At 55.9% G+C, this 14,645-nt stretch overlaps 1 protein-coding gene across 1 annotated transcript; it reads left to right on the top strand.

Annotated features, from left to right (window-relative positions):
* The first annotated feature begins 242 nt into the window (after positions 1-242).
* Positions 243-13,148, top strand: LOC119107665 (PP2C-like domain-containing protein CG9801). Its single transcript, XM_037231181.1, has 8 exons — positions 243-655; positions 3,848-4,071; positions 6,957-7,085; positions 8,858-9,039; positions 9,822-10,038; positions 10,444-10,553; positions 10,889-11,221; positions 11,613-13,148. The coding sequence occupies exons 1-8, from the start codon at positions 516-518 to the stop codon at positions 12,015-12,017; spliced, it is 1,740 nt and encodes a 579-aa protein (XP_037087076.1). The 5' UTR covers positions 243-515; the 3' UTR covers positions 12,018-13,148.
* The last annotated feature ends 1,497 nt before the right edge of the window (positions 13,149-14,645 follow it).

Below are 14,645 nucleotides of genomic sequence, written 5' to 3'. Positions count from 1 at the left end.
TCATTGGTATGCCTGCAGGAATCGTAAAATCCAGCCCGAACTAATTTTGTGCCGGAAAGCACTGCACTAACGGTATGCCGTTGACGTTGCGCGGAATTTGCGCGTGGTTATCTCATTTTGCATTTGCAAAAAGAGGTTGCATAAAACTTTTCTGCCGACCAGAAAACCTTCCCATATTTCAACAAGCCATATATACCGCAGTCACGACTTATGCGCCGCAGTCCACCGCGTTTGTTGGTGAAGGGCTGCGAGGCTGCCGCGGTGTGCCGTGGGGTGGGCGTGAATGTCAATCTTTGTGTGTTGATGTGAGGTGGTATGTGCCAGAGGTGTAATGGGAGAAGACGGAGCTGCGTGTGAGCTTGAAAACACATCGCATAAATCCAGTGCATTCCTGACGGCTGGTCATTTGACGATATAAATTTGGACTAATTACCTATGCTCTTTTGTCTTGCGAATTATTATTGAACGCGAAACGGCTCAAAAGTTAATTGAATGTAAAACTAAATCATATCACCATGCCATCAAATATGAAGAAGCGTTTCACTGGGTTTTTGAGACAGATATCCAGCAATAGTCAATGCACTGCTGCTGAAAAATCTGTTGCTGACCTACATAGTGGCACTAATGGGTGCTTTATTACAAAGTATCTTAATGGGTAAGTACAGTTTACCAGCTTACTGATGGTATCGTTTTTGTATGATCATTATTGAAAAGCATCACTGGTTTGATAGGTTGTGCATAAGCTGGTTAAATACTTCTTACTTTAATTAGTGATTAATCCAATTTCCAATCCAATTTCAATGATGTGCAATCAGCACACACCACTGAAATGATTGCTGAGCATGTACACTGTAAATCTGAGAGCTCTGTGTTTGGTGCATTTTAGTGAATGTGTGGGTATTGCTTCAATTCATTATGGTGGTGTGCATTAATTTCAGGAAAAAAATAATTACCTTTTGGAATGACTTGAAGATTCAGTGTAATTTGACCTTGTCTGAGTTTAATGTGCATAGGCACAAAGTTCAAAATACCAATGTTGTTTAGACATCCTGCACAGCAGATTATTTTTTTCATTTTGCAGACTGGTCTTGTGCTAGCATAATGTCCTGTGCCTGTTTGTAGATACTGTCTCCCTTAGGCATGGGTGCTTGTGTTGGCAATTTTGATAGTCCTCTTAAGGATGCAGGGGAATTTCATTACATGTAAGATAAAGGGGTTGTATATGAGGCCATCAAATTAATAAGCAAATCATTATTAGTTTGGACATGCTGCATCATTTGGTATATGGTGGCCACCAATGTCAGTGCATGGTGGTGATCAAGTTCAGTTCATGAATAGCCTAGAGGATGTTTGAAGAAATTGTTGTATTGCTGAGGGGATTTTAAGCCTTATGAATACCTCTAAATAGGTGTTTAACCAAAAGCAGTTGAACATTCAGTGTTATTTTTCCTGGGCTGAGTTCACTACATATACCCTAGGCTCAGCATACCAATGTCATGTTAACATCCAGGTTAGTGGATGAATTTTTTGAGACAGGGAAACAACTAGGTCTGGTGACTCTGTGTCCAGTAATTAATTAAAAAGTTTGTATGCTGGCATACCCTATTTAGCACACAATGCATGTAGATATTGCTCCCAATAATCAAGCATTAAATGCTCAATATCAACATTGTGAGATTGGTATTCCTTGTCAACAATGCCCACTTAGGCCATGCATCTAAAGAAGCATTTTATAAATTGTTATGTACAAAGAAGCAAAAGGGAATGAGAAATTTGGGCAGGCTTGTGGTGGTGGAAGGAAGGATTTCATGGTAGGAAATAGTTCTTCAGCCCACTTTTTCTCCACAGTCTTCCTCCAAAATGATAGTGGCTTGTGTATGGTCACAGGACTGCTAGCTTTCATGCCAAGATATAGCAAAATGCAATTAATAAAGGAACAGCATATGACAGGGATCTTGCTGGGCATCTCTTTCCCAGCCTGATATAATAGGCATGGTTTTTTAACATCCTTGATGAAAATATACATTGGCATTGTACAGCTCACAGTCACACTTTGAAAGATTTCCCATTAGTTTGCATTCCTACAATTGTCAGAAAGCATTTCATTTCTTTTAAGGAGCAGGCCACCTAGTTGAAAAAATATGAGCTATATCAATGGTTCCATTTGGCACTTTATCTCAATAATATACTTCTGTGTTGCATGTAAAGAATGTTATCTGGTTCTGCTGTGTTTGAATTAAATCTTATTTTAATGTGTTCTGTTCTTTTTGTTAACTTTAAAGGTTCCCCTGCTACAACCCTGTTGTTGACATTGCACAGATTTTAAGACTGGGAAGCTATCCCCTAACTCTTTTGAATGCAAGTGAAGGCATCAAAGCTCCTAATGGAGCAATTCAGGGTCTTTTAACATTTGGTCCATTTTGGAACATTTGAACATTCTGAATGACAAAATTGGGCACTAAATGAACAATTTGGGGCATGTCCACACCCCCACATTGAGAGCCCCCTAGCATTATGAATATTTTTCTACTCGCCTCTGCAAGTTGTCCTGGTACCATAAGCTTACATTTCAAACAACACTAACATTTTGTTTTGTTGATTATGTGCAGTGAGGTGCTTATTGTATTACAGATACTTTTTTGGTAAGCTTAACTGCAAACATGTCCTGGCTTTCACCATGTGGCATTCTGCATTGCACCTGAGATGTCATGCAGGTGTTTATATTTAGTCTTCTATATCCATGGAGTGCCAGTGAAGTCTGGTGGTAGCTGATCCATGAAACCATGGTATGTAACCATACAGGTCATCATCACAGTCCACTTATGGTATCATTTTCCCAGTAAGTTGTGCTATCAGTTTGTGGGACCCCTGCTTGAATTGCGTATCGTACCTCCCACACACACACAGAGTCAGAATTGGTTATGCTCTTCATGAAACTCCTCCCATTTCACAGAGAAAGAACATTAAGTGGCAGTACTGCCCAATGCTTTAGCCATTCACATTCCATATTGCTTAAATGTATTGATGTCTCATACTGCTAGAAGGTATTAGTTGTTAGAAGGTACATGTTTATAACTTGTGACTTTGCTCTTGGTGATAGTGCAAATGGGGTCAACAACATACCAGGCTCGGCCTGGTACGTTGTTGCTGTGACTGCCCTCTTACGCTACTCCTTGTTATCTAATGCACCATGAAACCTCCATGTAGGCCCGGCCATATCTGCGACCCTCTCTGTGCTCTGACGTCGTGTGTCCCGCTGTGCGACCCTCTGTGCGCTCTGACGTGTCCCACTGTGCGACGCTCTCTGCGCCCTGACGTGTCCCGCTGTGCGACGCTCTCTGCGCACTGACGTGTCCCGCTGTGCGACGCTCTCTGCGCTCTGACGTGCCCCGCTGTGTGACGCTCTCTGCGCCCCGACGTGTCCCCGCTGTGCGACGCTCTCTGCGCCCTGACGTGTCCCACTGTGCGACGCTTTCTGCGCTCTGACGTGCCCCGCTGTGTGACGCTCTCTGCGCCCTGACGTGTCCCACTGTGCGACGCTTTCTGCGCTCTGACGTGCCCCGCTGTGTGACGCTCTCTGCGCCCTGACGTGTCCCACTGTGCGACGCTTTCTGCGCTCTGACGTGTCCCACTGTGCGACGCCCTCTGCGCCCTGACGTGTCCCGCTGTGCGACGCTCTCTGCGCCCTGACGTGTCCCGCTGTGCGACGCCCTCTGCGCCCTGACGTGTCCCGCTTTGCGACGCTCTCTGCGCCCTGACGCGGCGTGTCCCGCTGGGTGACTTCTGGACGTCGCTTGTCCTACTATGCGACTCCACGCTCTCACGCCGCGCGTCCCGCCGTGCTCAGGGAGCTGGTACGTTCGGAGGTGGCGATCGAGCACGGCCGCGAGGCGGCGCAGCTGCCCGACCTGCCGCTGGCGCCGCTGCAGCCGACCGTGTTCGCCGCCTACACGGGCCCGGCCGGCGGCCTGACGGCCGTCGCGCACCGGCCGCAGCCGGTCACCTCCCACGAGCCCGGCATCAACTACATCGACTCGGACGAGTCATCGGCCGACGAGGCGCCGGCCGACGGTACGTGCTTGGCGGCGCGGTTGGCGCGGCTGCACTACCCGCGCCAGCGGCTGGCCGGAAACCTTACGCTGCCGCCGTGGGTGCCGCGCTCGCCGCCCGTGCCCGACCCCTGCTGGTACCGCATCCGTCTGGGCGACCTGCAGCGCTGCAAGTCGCAGACGCTGCCGGCGCGCCGTTGCTTCAGCGACCACCAGCTAGACGACGAGGACGAGCTGCTGCAGACCATGATGACGTCGCTGTGCAGCACCAACAGCGACTCGCTGCCGAACCTGAGCGGCGCCGGGCCGCAGAGCGTGCGCGCCGCCGCATCGCTTCACTCGCTGCCGGCCGCCGACGGGCTGGACGCCGCCACGCCCACCGGCGACGGCGGCCGGCAGAACGGCGCGTCGCCCGCCGCGGACGCTGCTTCGTCGCTCACTGGCGGGTCGGGGCCGTCTGGGACGGCGGACGCCCCGGGTGACGGGGCCGGGCCGTTGTCAGGAGCGGCAGCCAGTCCGGCGTGGCACGAGGATGGGCTGGAGGACCCTGACTCGCCGGGCCGCGCGGACGACTGCAAGACCCCGACGAACGCGATCGACTGGACGACCGACGAGCCGGAGCTAGCCACCCACGTTTCATTTCCAGCTGAGGAGCCGTGCTCACCGACGGACAGTGTCCCAGCCGTGTTACCCAACTCAGGGGTTAATGGGTCAGTCGCCGGAAACGGAGTCTTGTCGGACGCGCCACAGAGTCCGTCGCTCGTGGCATGCCCGGCGGCCGCCTGCAGCAACGCAAGCGACCCGGAGTCTGAGACGGCGGTGCTGGCTGACGGCGGCGACGCATCTGACAGCGGCGCGGTTTCCACTGTCGCGTCTGACGTGTGCCGACCCCCCGACACCGGGGGATCGTCGCCCGGCGGTCGGGCAGAAGGACCGCTCGCTCGCGACGCGTCGGCGGCATCACAGCTGGAACCGATGCAGCCGGGCTCGGAGACGGGTCAGCCGACTGGCATCGTCTTAGACATGGTGACTGACGTGTCAGACGCCGGCGGCGACTCTGCACGGGTGGCGACGGCCGCCTCTGCGCCACCCCCGGCTCCGGCGGGCGACGCCGACCAGCGGTCCCTCCAGGGAAGTGAACAACTCTCGAACCCGAGCGACCGTCCCGCCGCCGCCCAGGACGTCCTCGTCCCCGCTGCCTCCCCTGTCCCTGCTCCCGTCCCCGTCCCCGCGCCCGCCCCCGCCCCCGCCCCCGCCCCGGCCCCCGCCCCCGCCGCCGGCTCCCGCAGGTCATCGGCGGCGCGCTCGACGCCGGACCGCGGCCGTTTAGCCGAGCGAGCCGACTCGGGCTCGGAGTCGGACGGTGGCTCGGAGCGCCTGCCGCCCTACCATCGGTACACGCGGGCTGGTAAGCGGGGCCGCGCCGGACCGGCCGCTGCACGCCGTGCACACCACCGCCGCCTGGCCGCGCTGGCCCCGGCAGTGACGCCGTTCGGACCGCGCTTCTCGCCGCGCACGGCTCTGGCACCGGGCTTCTGTTGGGCGGCGCGCCCGGGCGTGTCTTCGTTCGGCGAGCGAACTTCGCGGCAGGCTGGAAGCTTAGCTGCATAGTATGACTGCAGTCTTCTCAGTCGCTGCGGGTGGCTGCAGTTGCCGTTCGTTTCTGTTTGCATGTCGCTTTGTGGACCACAATTTTGGGACATCGTAGAAACCTGTACTTCACTCATCACAACTTTACACGCGTACTTTTCGATGTGGCGCAGCTAATACATTTCTTAGCTTATCGCTAGCCTAGAGTAGTATTCTTTCGGGTGAAATACAGTCAGTGACCTTGGAAGGAACAGATCCAGCGATGGGTTTTGCTGGACATTGGGTATTATTTTACACCCCCATATCTTGTTCACCCTACGTCCTGTGCTGACTGCTACGCCACATATCCTCCCAAGATTGTACCCTCGATTTTGTGAGTTGACCTATAAAGCAGCTTCTTAAACATGCTGAATATTGCAAAGTATCCGTCACTTGAACTCAACCTGTGATGCAATTTCACCCTCTCCCTATCTGCTGGATCTGATGCCTGGCCGTTTATCTAAACTGCACGTAGTGTTTCGCCCTTTTAAAGCAGCTAATCTCCGAGAGGCATGAGCACCTGCTAATGCCTGTGCACTGCCGTGTTTACGTGACGTCCATTGTTGTCTTCTTGAGATGCCAGGCGCACGTTCTGTGTATCCGTGTGGGAGATCCGACTACCGCGCATCCGTGTGAAGGCAATATTGTTGGTATGTGTGGGAGATATTGTATACATGGGCATGATGTTACCTGAACATTTCTGTGTTGCATGCCCAAACAGCCACCAATTCGTGGTTGGGATACTGGTCAGCGCGTTCCACTGGTCCCGTGTGAGGAACCCGTTTCAGTGCGTCCGCAAAACGAACTGGAAAGTAATTGCAATCGCTTGAGTTGCACTTAAGCCCAAGTCGGGCGGCCTTATGTCGCACAGTTAAGCAACCCCCTTCACATTTATTAGCTTTGTAACGGACAGTACCTGTTGTGGTTGGTCGGGTGCAAAGTGCCGTTTCCGTATTTATTCTTCTAAACGTGCATGGGTACTCTGGTCACTGCTATGCAGCCGGTTGATACGCGTTATGGCGCGCCCGGAGTATTTGCTGTGAATGCTCGCCATTGCTGTTGGCTGTGTCCATTCAACATGGCGCTCGTGATATACTACGGATTTAGGGGTCCTTGTGTTGCACTTGCTTTGAGCACTGCGCCGAGCGAGCCTGCACAGCCTTGGCGAGGGTTAGCGGACCTGTGACGCCCTGTTTGGCCGTGTCGGCGTGCGGAGAGCCGCGCTGATCGCCGAGCGGTCCCGAGCCAGCCCCGGCTGACCGGCGTCCGTGTCGGCAGACGAGTGTCTGCTGCGCACCCAGCAGGACGAGGTAGCCGGCACCGTCAACTGGAACCGGCCGCACGGCCGCGCCTTCGGCAGCTCGGTGACGCTGTACGAGTGTCACCCGGTGACCGGCGTACACGCAGGTGAGGGACCGGCCGCGCGGCTGGGGCGGGGCGGCAGTGGGCCAAGGCTAAGGTCTCGGGGGGAAAAATGACGCCTTTTACGGACGAGTTCTGTCTTTTCGTTTTGGACTCTTCGTAATTGCTGTGTCCTCCCAGCAGCTGAGGCTCCGACCTTTGTACTGCGAGGTGTCGCCGGCGCGCCGCCAATGGTTGTGCTCGTGTTTTACGACTTCTTGTTGTTGCTGGTTTGTATAATTTATCCCTCAGAAAACTCGTAGGTCCCGGTTTCCACAACGATGCAGTTCATACTAACGATCGTGGCGTTTCCATGCGTTTATAGGGAGCCCAGTGGGCAGACGCAGGTACGGCTGTGGTGGGCCACAATGGGCGCGGCTGGTCGCGCCGAAGTCGCTGCCGCATGTTCATACAACGCGCGCGCCCGCGCGCTCAGAACCACTCGGGTTAATGGGCCGGCCAGCGGACTGCGCCGGCCGTCCGTCCCCACGATCCCATTATTGAATTGGCTCGCCATATGGCTGCCACGTCACCGGCCGTGCTCACGTAACGTGACACGAGTGCCTGCCGACGGGCGGACCTGCCGCGGATGGGGGTAGCAGGCGGCGCTGGCTCAAACTGCACCGGTCGTGACTCATTCGTCTGCGTGCGTGCGTGCGTGCGTGCGTGCGTGCGTGCGTGCGTGCGTGCGTGCGTGCGTGCGTGCGTGCGTGTGCGTGTGCGTGTGCGTGTGCGTGTGTGTGTGTGTGTGTGTGTGTGTGTGTGTGTGTGTGTGTGCGTGCGTGCGTGCGTGCGTGCGTGCGTGCGTGCGTGCGTGCGTGCGTGCGTGCGTGCGTGTGTGTGTGTGTGTGTGTGTGTGTGTGTGTGTGTGTGTGTGTGTGTGTGTGTGTGTGTTGGCAGGCAGCCTGATCACCTCCCTGACCTGGCAGGCTCATATATATATATATATATATATATATATATATATATATATATATATATATATATATATATATCAGCTGTGTATATCAGCTGTGAGTCAGCTGTGATACAATACTCCAAACTCCAAATGTGCGAACTTGCGGTGGTCATTCAAGCGCTCTACGACTGGGGTACTATGTCTGTTTATTTTCGTCGCATTTGCGGGTGACGAGCCCGGTTATGACAAGCGATTTGCAGCTGGTACCGTACAGTCTTCTCGTGACCGGTTTTCACGTGGTACATGAGTGGTTAACGCCTCCGGGTACCACGTGCGGCCCCTGGGCGTCTACAATACAGGGCACGGCATTCCATAATACAGGAGATCCGGCGTCTGCTGTGGCTTAGCGCGATGTCACCTACTGTATTTGATCTGCAACAACAACGTTGTAAGCTGAGAGGACGGAATCGGACCTCATTTGACCCGGTATGCCGCTTTGGGGATTCTGTGACTCTTGTACTGATCTGAGCCCGAGCGGGGTGCGTGCTGGGCTGACCGCCGGCTGACAGGCTGCCTGACCACCTCCCCACCGGCTGACAGGTAGCTTGACGGCCTCCCCGCCGGCTGGCAGGTAGCCTGACCGTCTCCTCGCCGGCTGACAGGTAGCTTGACTGCCTCCCCGCCGACTGGCAGGTAGCCTGACCGCGTCCCCGCCGGCTGGCAGGTAACCTGACCGCCTCCCCGTCGGCCGACAGGTAGCTTGACCGCCTCCTCGCCGGCTGACAGGTAGCTTGACCGCCTCCCCGCCGGCTGACAGGCTGCCTGACCGCCTCCCCCGCCGGCTGGCAGGTAGCCTGACCGCATCTCCGCCGGCTGACAGGTAGCCCGATCGCGGACGCGTTCGGCGTGGTGAGTCGGAGCAACAGCGCGCTGCTGGCGCTGGCCGACGGCGTCAACTGGGGCGAGAAGGCGCGGCTGGCGGCCCGCTGCGCCGTACACGGCTGTCTCGACTACCTGAACCGGGCGCTGTTCGGCGCCGCCGCCAGCGCCCGCACTACCCGGGTGAGCCGCCCCATCGCCCGGGTCAAGTGCCGGGGCTGCACACCACACATGTGGGCCCCGGCGCAGATCAGGTGAAGGGCCGAGGTCCCATGCCGCACTGGTAACGGCCCGAGTGCTCGCACGGTGGGGCACGGGTCGGTCACGGCCCTGCGCTGGAGCTAACATGGCTAATGCAGTCGCTGGCCCTCGATAAAAGTGACAAGGTAAGGTATGTCGCGTCTCCTTTTCAATTAAAAAAGGAGCACTGTGTTCCTGCATGGACGGCTTCCACATCCACGCTGCTCATTATTTTGCCCTTGTCATTGCATTATTGATCTTATTAATGCGACCATTATTATTCGACGGAGTGTCTGCTGGTCAGATGGGGTTAAGACACTTTACCTGGCATGTCCATGTCGCCTTAGAAAAAAGTTTGGCTTGTTGGAGCGTGAGGGTACCCGAGCCGCAGCCGTCGGCAGGACGTGTTCGGCGTGCTGCTGTGGTCGCGCTGTCACGTGACCTGATCTGAGCTGTCGTCGGCAGAACGTGTTCGGCGCGCTGCTGTGGTCGCTGCTATCACGTGACCTGACCCTAGCCGTCGTCGGCAGGACATGTTCGACGCGCCGCTGTAGTCGTTGCTATCACGCGGCCTGACCTGAGCTGTCGTCGGCAGGACGTGTTCGCGGCGCTGCTGCAGTCGCTGCTATCACGTGACCTGACCCTAGCCGTCGTCGGCAGGACATGTTCGATGCGCCGCAGTAGTCGCTGCTATCACGCGGCCTGACCTGAGCTGTCGTCGGCAGGACGTGTTCGCGGCGCTGCTGCAGTCGTTCCACGCGGCGCACGGTCTGATCCTGCAGCAGGGCGGCATGCTGACCACGCTGACGGCGGCCGTGGTGGCGCCCTGCCTCCTGCCGGCCGGCCGCACCCGGCACAAGTACGTCGTCTGCGTCTGCAACGTCGGCGACAGCCTGGCCTACGTGTTCAGCGAGCGACACGGCGTGCGCGAGATCACCAAAGGTCGGTGGAACGTTGGGCAGCCGTGGTCTGTAGGGTGCGGGACGGTGTCACTGCCCGGGGGGGGGGGGGGAGGGGTTGTTGTTTGTGTCGTACTTTTGGTCTAACATGACGGCCAGAGGGCACTGGCATGTGAAAATGTTTTGAAGCTGGTGGGTCTCCGATGTCAAGTGGTGAAGCTGTAGTGACGATACTAACTGCAGCACCTTATCTCGGCGGATGCAACTGTCGTAGCTGTGGTAACATGAACTGCGTAGCTCCAATCCTCCTGGTATATCTAGTTTTTGTCGTGCGCGAAATAGCTACAAGGCGGTGAACCGTTGTTTTGGTGGTGCCGTTTGCCATTCAATGCCGACACGCCGGGTCCCGGCCACCGGTATGCGACTCACGTCTCGTGCCCGTTTTCAGGTTCGCACGACATCAACAGCATGCGTGACATGCGAGATGCCCTGGGAGCGCTGGGACCAGTGGCCGGCCAGAACCCGGAGCTGAACAACCTGACGCTGTCCATGACCCAGGTCAGGGTCACCACAAACTGGACCTCTCCAGTAGCAGCTGAGCTGTCTCGCTCCCTCCTGGAGCCAGATCAGGAGCTGGACAGGGTCGCCCTTCCTACGGCTCAGTTGACGGATGGTGATTGTCAGGAGAGAGAGTGGTTGTCATTGGTGTGTGCGGAGTGACAGACGTGTCGTGAGTGAGTTTAGGTTAATACGCACAGGGGTGTCGAGATTAAGCGTTCGTATCCGCAGACGGGCAGGGATATCGTGAGCGAGCGTTCACCTCTCCAGACCCCAGGCCGCGCGTGTTTGTGTGTCCGGACGGATGCCAACTCTGTCCCGTCCTGCCCCGACAGGTGGAGCCGGGCGACATCGTCTTCCTCACTAGCGACGGCGTCAGCGACAACTTCGACCCGGTGGTCGGCAAGTTCGTGTTGCCCAAGAAGGCAGAGGAGGAGGCGGGGGTGTCGGCGTCGGCGCCGGCCGGGCGTCCAGCCCCGCGGGCCGGCCGGCCGGCCAGCGCTGCCGCCCGGCCGGCCGGCAACAGCACTCCACAGACAGATGGCGGCAGGGCGCCACGCACCGAGCCGGGCAAGAGCGCGCCACGCGGCCAGGGCGGCGGCGCGCCCCGGCAACAGCTGACCAAGACGGTGCTCAGGCCGGTGCCGAGGGGGCGTAACGCCAAACAGGTGAGTCAGTCTGGCCGGTGTGGTTAAGTGGACTAAGCGATGCTCAAAGGGGAAATTATCGCAGGGAAGTTGGCGACGTGTAATCGCGCACTCGTGTGACGGTCTGTGCGTAACTCAGCCTATTACGGTAGCTTCTTCAAGCCCATTACGGAAGCTTATTTAGAGGTGTGCGAATGGCGCGGCCCTCAGCAAGTGGTTGCTATCATTTGTATGGGTTTACTTGTATGTTTGCACATCGTGCTGCCTATGATGTCTTATGTTTCTGACGCAAACCGTGAAGAAGCACTGTGCGTGGATGTTTAATGATATGGGCCTCGTTTTGTTGCGAGGCGTGCCGATGAGTGGCAGCGAGATCGACACATGTTGACACGGCTTCTCGCCGTGGCCGCAGGTGGCTGCCGGCGGCCCAGCGCCGCCGTCGCCGGCCGCCGTGCCCGTGCTGCCCATCGTCACCGCCTACCAGCGTCACGAGCTGACGCAGCTGCGCATGGAAGACCTGCTGCGCAACGGCGCGCTGGAGGGCGAGGGTCGCGTCACCGACGCGCGCCACCTCTGCTGCCAGCTGCTCGATTTTGCGTTCCGGCTGACCACGGCCAAGCGGCGCGTGCTGGAGGACCAGGAGCTATACACGGCCGGCGACGGTCTGGAGCTGAGCCGCGCCGAGCAGCGCGCCCGCCGCCGCCGCGTCTGCGAGAAGCTCGCCGTCGTGCCCGGCAAGCTCGACCACGCCACTGTGGTCGCCTTCCAGGTGGGCGAGGAGGCGGCGCCGCGGGCGCGCGCCGAAACCGCGCTCTAGCGGCAGGCTCGGCAGGCTGAGGTTGACGGCGCGGCCGATAGAGGCAGTTGGAGGCAGGTTATGACCGCGTTCGCGGGCGTCGCGCGGGCGGCTGGCGAGCCGTGAAGATGAAGGCGGCCGACAGTCTGCCCGGTGCTGCACTAGGCGGCTTCGGACGTGAGCGATGAAAGCTATGTAGATGCTATGGAAACACGAATTTTGGTGAGCTAGTCATTTTGTGAGTCTCGTCCGTGTGCCGACACTTGTTTGTCTTCTGCGAAGGACTTTTGGTTAAGTTTATTTTTCGTACAAATCTTGGGAGTCCGCACACAGGTCATGGAACAGGGGTTTCTCTTTCTACCAAGCGCACACCCGACTAAACGGGTGTTTTACGTGTGGACCAACGTGTTGACTTTGTTTAGATGCTGTCGACCATTGTCGTCTGCAGGTTGTATTTCCGTGTGTCGGCGATGGTAGAGCTTCTGAGCCGCGTCTTGCCTGCGAGCTTCCCACCGTGTGGTGCTGTGAGGTGGGGACGAGCCGTCTGTGACTGATGGACTTTGGGGCGGCCGGTCAGAGCCGACTGCGTGCAGCCTGGCGGCGCGCGCTGACCGGTGCGATTCGCGAAACATCGACTACGGAGCCGCGCAAGGGTGTCTGCGGCTGGGAAGAGTGCCTCTGCATGCTGGCGTGGTCGATATGTGAGTGGCAGAAGGCTGCGCACGTGTGCGGTGGAGAGCCGTGTTTGGGGGCGTAGGAGTGGGAGGGTCGCTTTTCTATAGCGCGTTTGCAGCACTGCCCACCCCGCCGCGGTAAGAAAAAATGGTGTGGACACGCTCAGTAGGAAGGTGGCTGCTTTTCGGACCTATATCTCATTGTCTTGCAGTCGTATGGTGTGCACAGAAGGGACAATCTGCTATATTTAATCATGATTTGCTCCTTTAATCCATTAATGACGCCATGTTGCGTTTGAGACGCCTTATACTGTGTCTCTTACATTCGTTATATGACCATTCTTATAATGTCATCGTCATTGACGTGTGTAACCTCCGTTTTTCACTCGGTGTTTCATTTGCTTTTTACTCTGCGGTCGTTTTGTGTGCCGTTGCCGACCATGAGGTTGTTTGTTTTAATATGAATTTATGACACATATCGCTTGTTTGTTTCGTGTGAGCGACCAGAGATTTTCTTTGGTCTGAGTATTATGCAGGGAAAACGGTATTATTTCGTTGACGGAGACGGGTCTTGGATGCAAATCGAAGGACATCCTCGCGGGGGTCCTGCTGGCGCGGTGAAAACGGACCAGCCGGCGCACGTTGGTGCGGAGTGGTGCGCCATACGTTGTAAAATAGGCTGGAAATTCTTAAAATGCCGTCGGATCATTGGTGCGCCAGTAGTCATAAATCTACGGTGCTGTTGGCGTAGCATTTCGCTTGTGTCGGAGGAATTAATTGGGCTATTAATTTATGTCGGATCTCGGTAGTCAGAGACATATAACCAGCTGTGGTGTGCGCGGACGCATATGTTCGCGCATTTGCGATGCTCGTTGTTTGTTCAGATTCGACATTTCGCTTGGATTTGTAATTTCCCGCCCGTTCAACGACAAATGAAACAGATCGCCTTTCTGATGCGCCCAATCTCTTCAAACCCTGATGTGCTGTCAGATCTTGGTAAACAGATCGGGTACAAATGTGACGTCACCCGCACAGCGCACACTGTTAATTCGCGTTTAATTGTGGCCGAAGCCTCAATGCCTGACATGTTAGAAACCGTCTGCTTCTACCGTTTTCTTTCATCAAGTTGATCAGGCCATGTGAAACCACCTTCGGAACTCACCTGAGCCACTTTGTGTTTGTTTCACATTTGCGCGAACCTGGAACTTGTCATGCGACGTCTTCACTCTGCAACAAATTGACAGGATGTTTGTGGCATACTCTTTGGGGTAAATATAAACAAGATCAAAATATATTTGTATCAAAAGGATCACCAGATTGTGCTCTATCGAGTAATGCATTGAAATTGTTCCAAATGGCGTAAAAGTGGAAATAATACGTGATATTGGAATACCTATGTGGCACTAGAGATATTGTCAGAACTTAAAACGTGTGGAGGCCAACAAAAGAGGCTACGTCAGTGCCCAGTTTAAACTGCATTCAAAGTACTCTCTAATGCATCAGTAACAATTTCTAACAATCATTATGGTGGTAGAACAGGTCCGAATAAATTTATAAGGGTTTAAGTAAGCACGCGTCCGCCAGCCGGCCGACCGGTCCGGCCGCTGTGCGGGGCGGCAGCTGGCCGGCCGGCGAACCCTGTTTGCCTGGCTGACCGGGGGAATGGGCTGACATTTGATACCTCCTGGAAGAGGAGATACGGTAGTCGCACCAACTTTGAACAAAGAACGAGGAGGGCAACAGGTTTGGTGCTTGGTCAAGCGTCAGCCAGTAGAGTTGCTCCGAGTGCCTGAGAGAGACGGTCGGCTCATTATTGTATTTGATCGGTCGTGCTCTGACCGTCAGGTGCGCAACATGGCATTGTGACTTAGCAGGGTAGCCTCCTTAGACGCAGTAGTGAAAGGAGGTCTGCTGTTAAAGCGAGAGAAACGCAGCAAGCTGCGTGCAGCTGAGCTGGGAGTAAGCATAGCAAAGG

Source organism: Pollicipes pollicipes, unplaced genomic scaffold (assembly GCF_011947565.3).
Source record: "Pollicipes pollicipes isolate AB1234 unplaced genomic scaffold, Ppol_2.1 Scaffold_6686;HRSCAF=7923_pilon_pilon_pilon, whole genome shotgun sequence".
Taxonomy (NCBI): Eukaryota; Metazoa; Arthropoda; class Thecostraca; order Pollicipedomorpha; family Pollicipedidae; genus Pollicipes; species Pollicipes pollicipes.
This window is presented reverse-complemented; position numbering and strand designations above follow the sequence as displayed.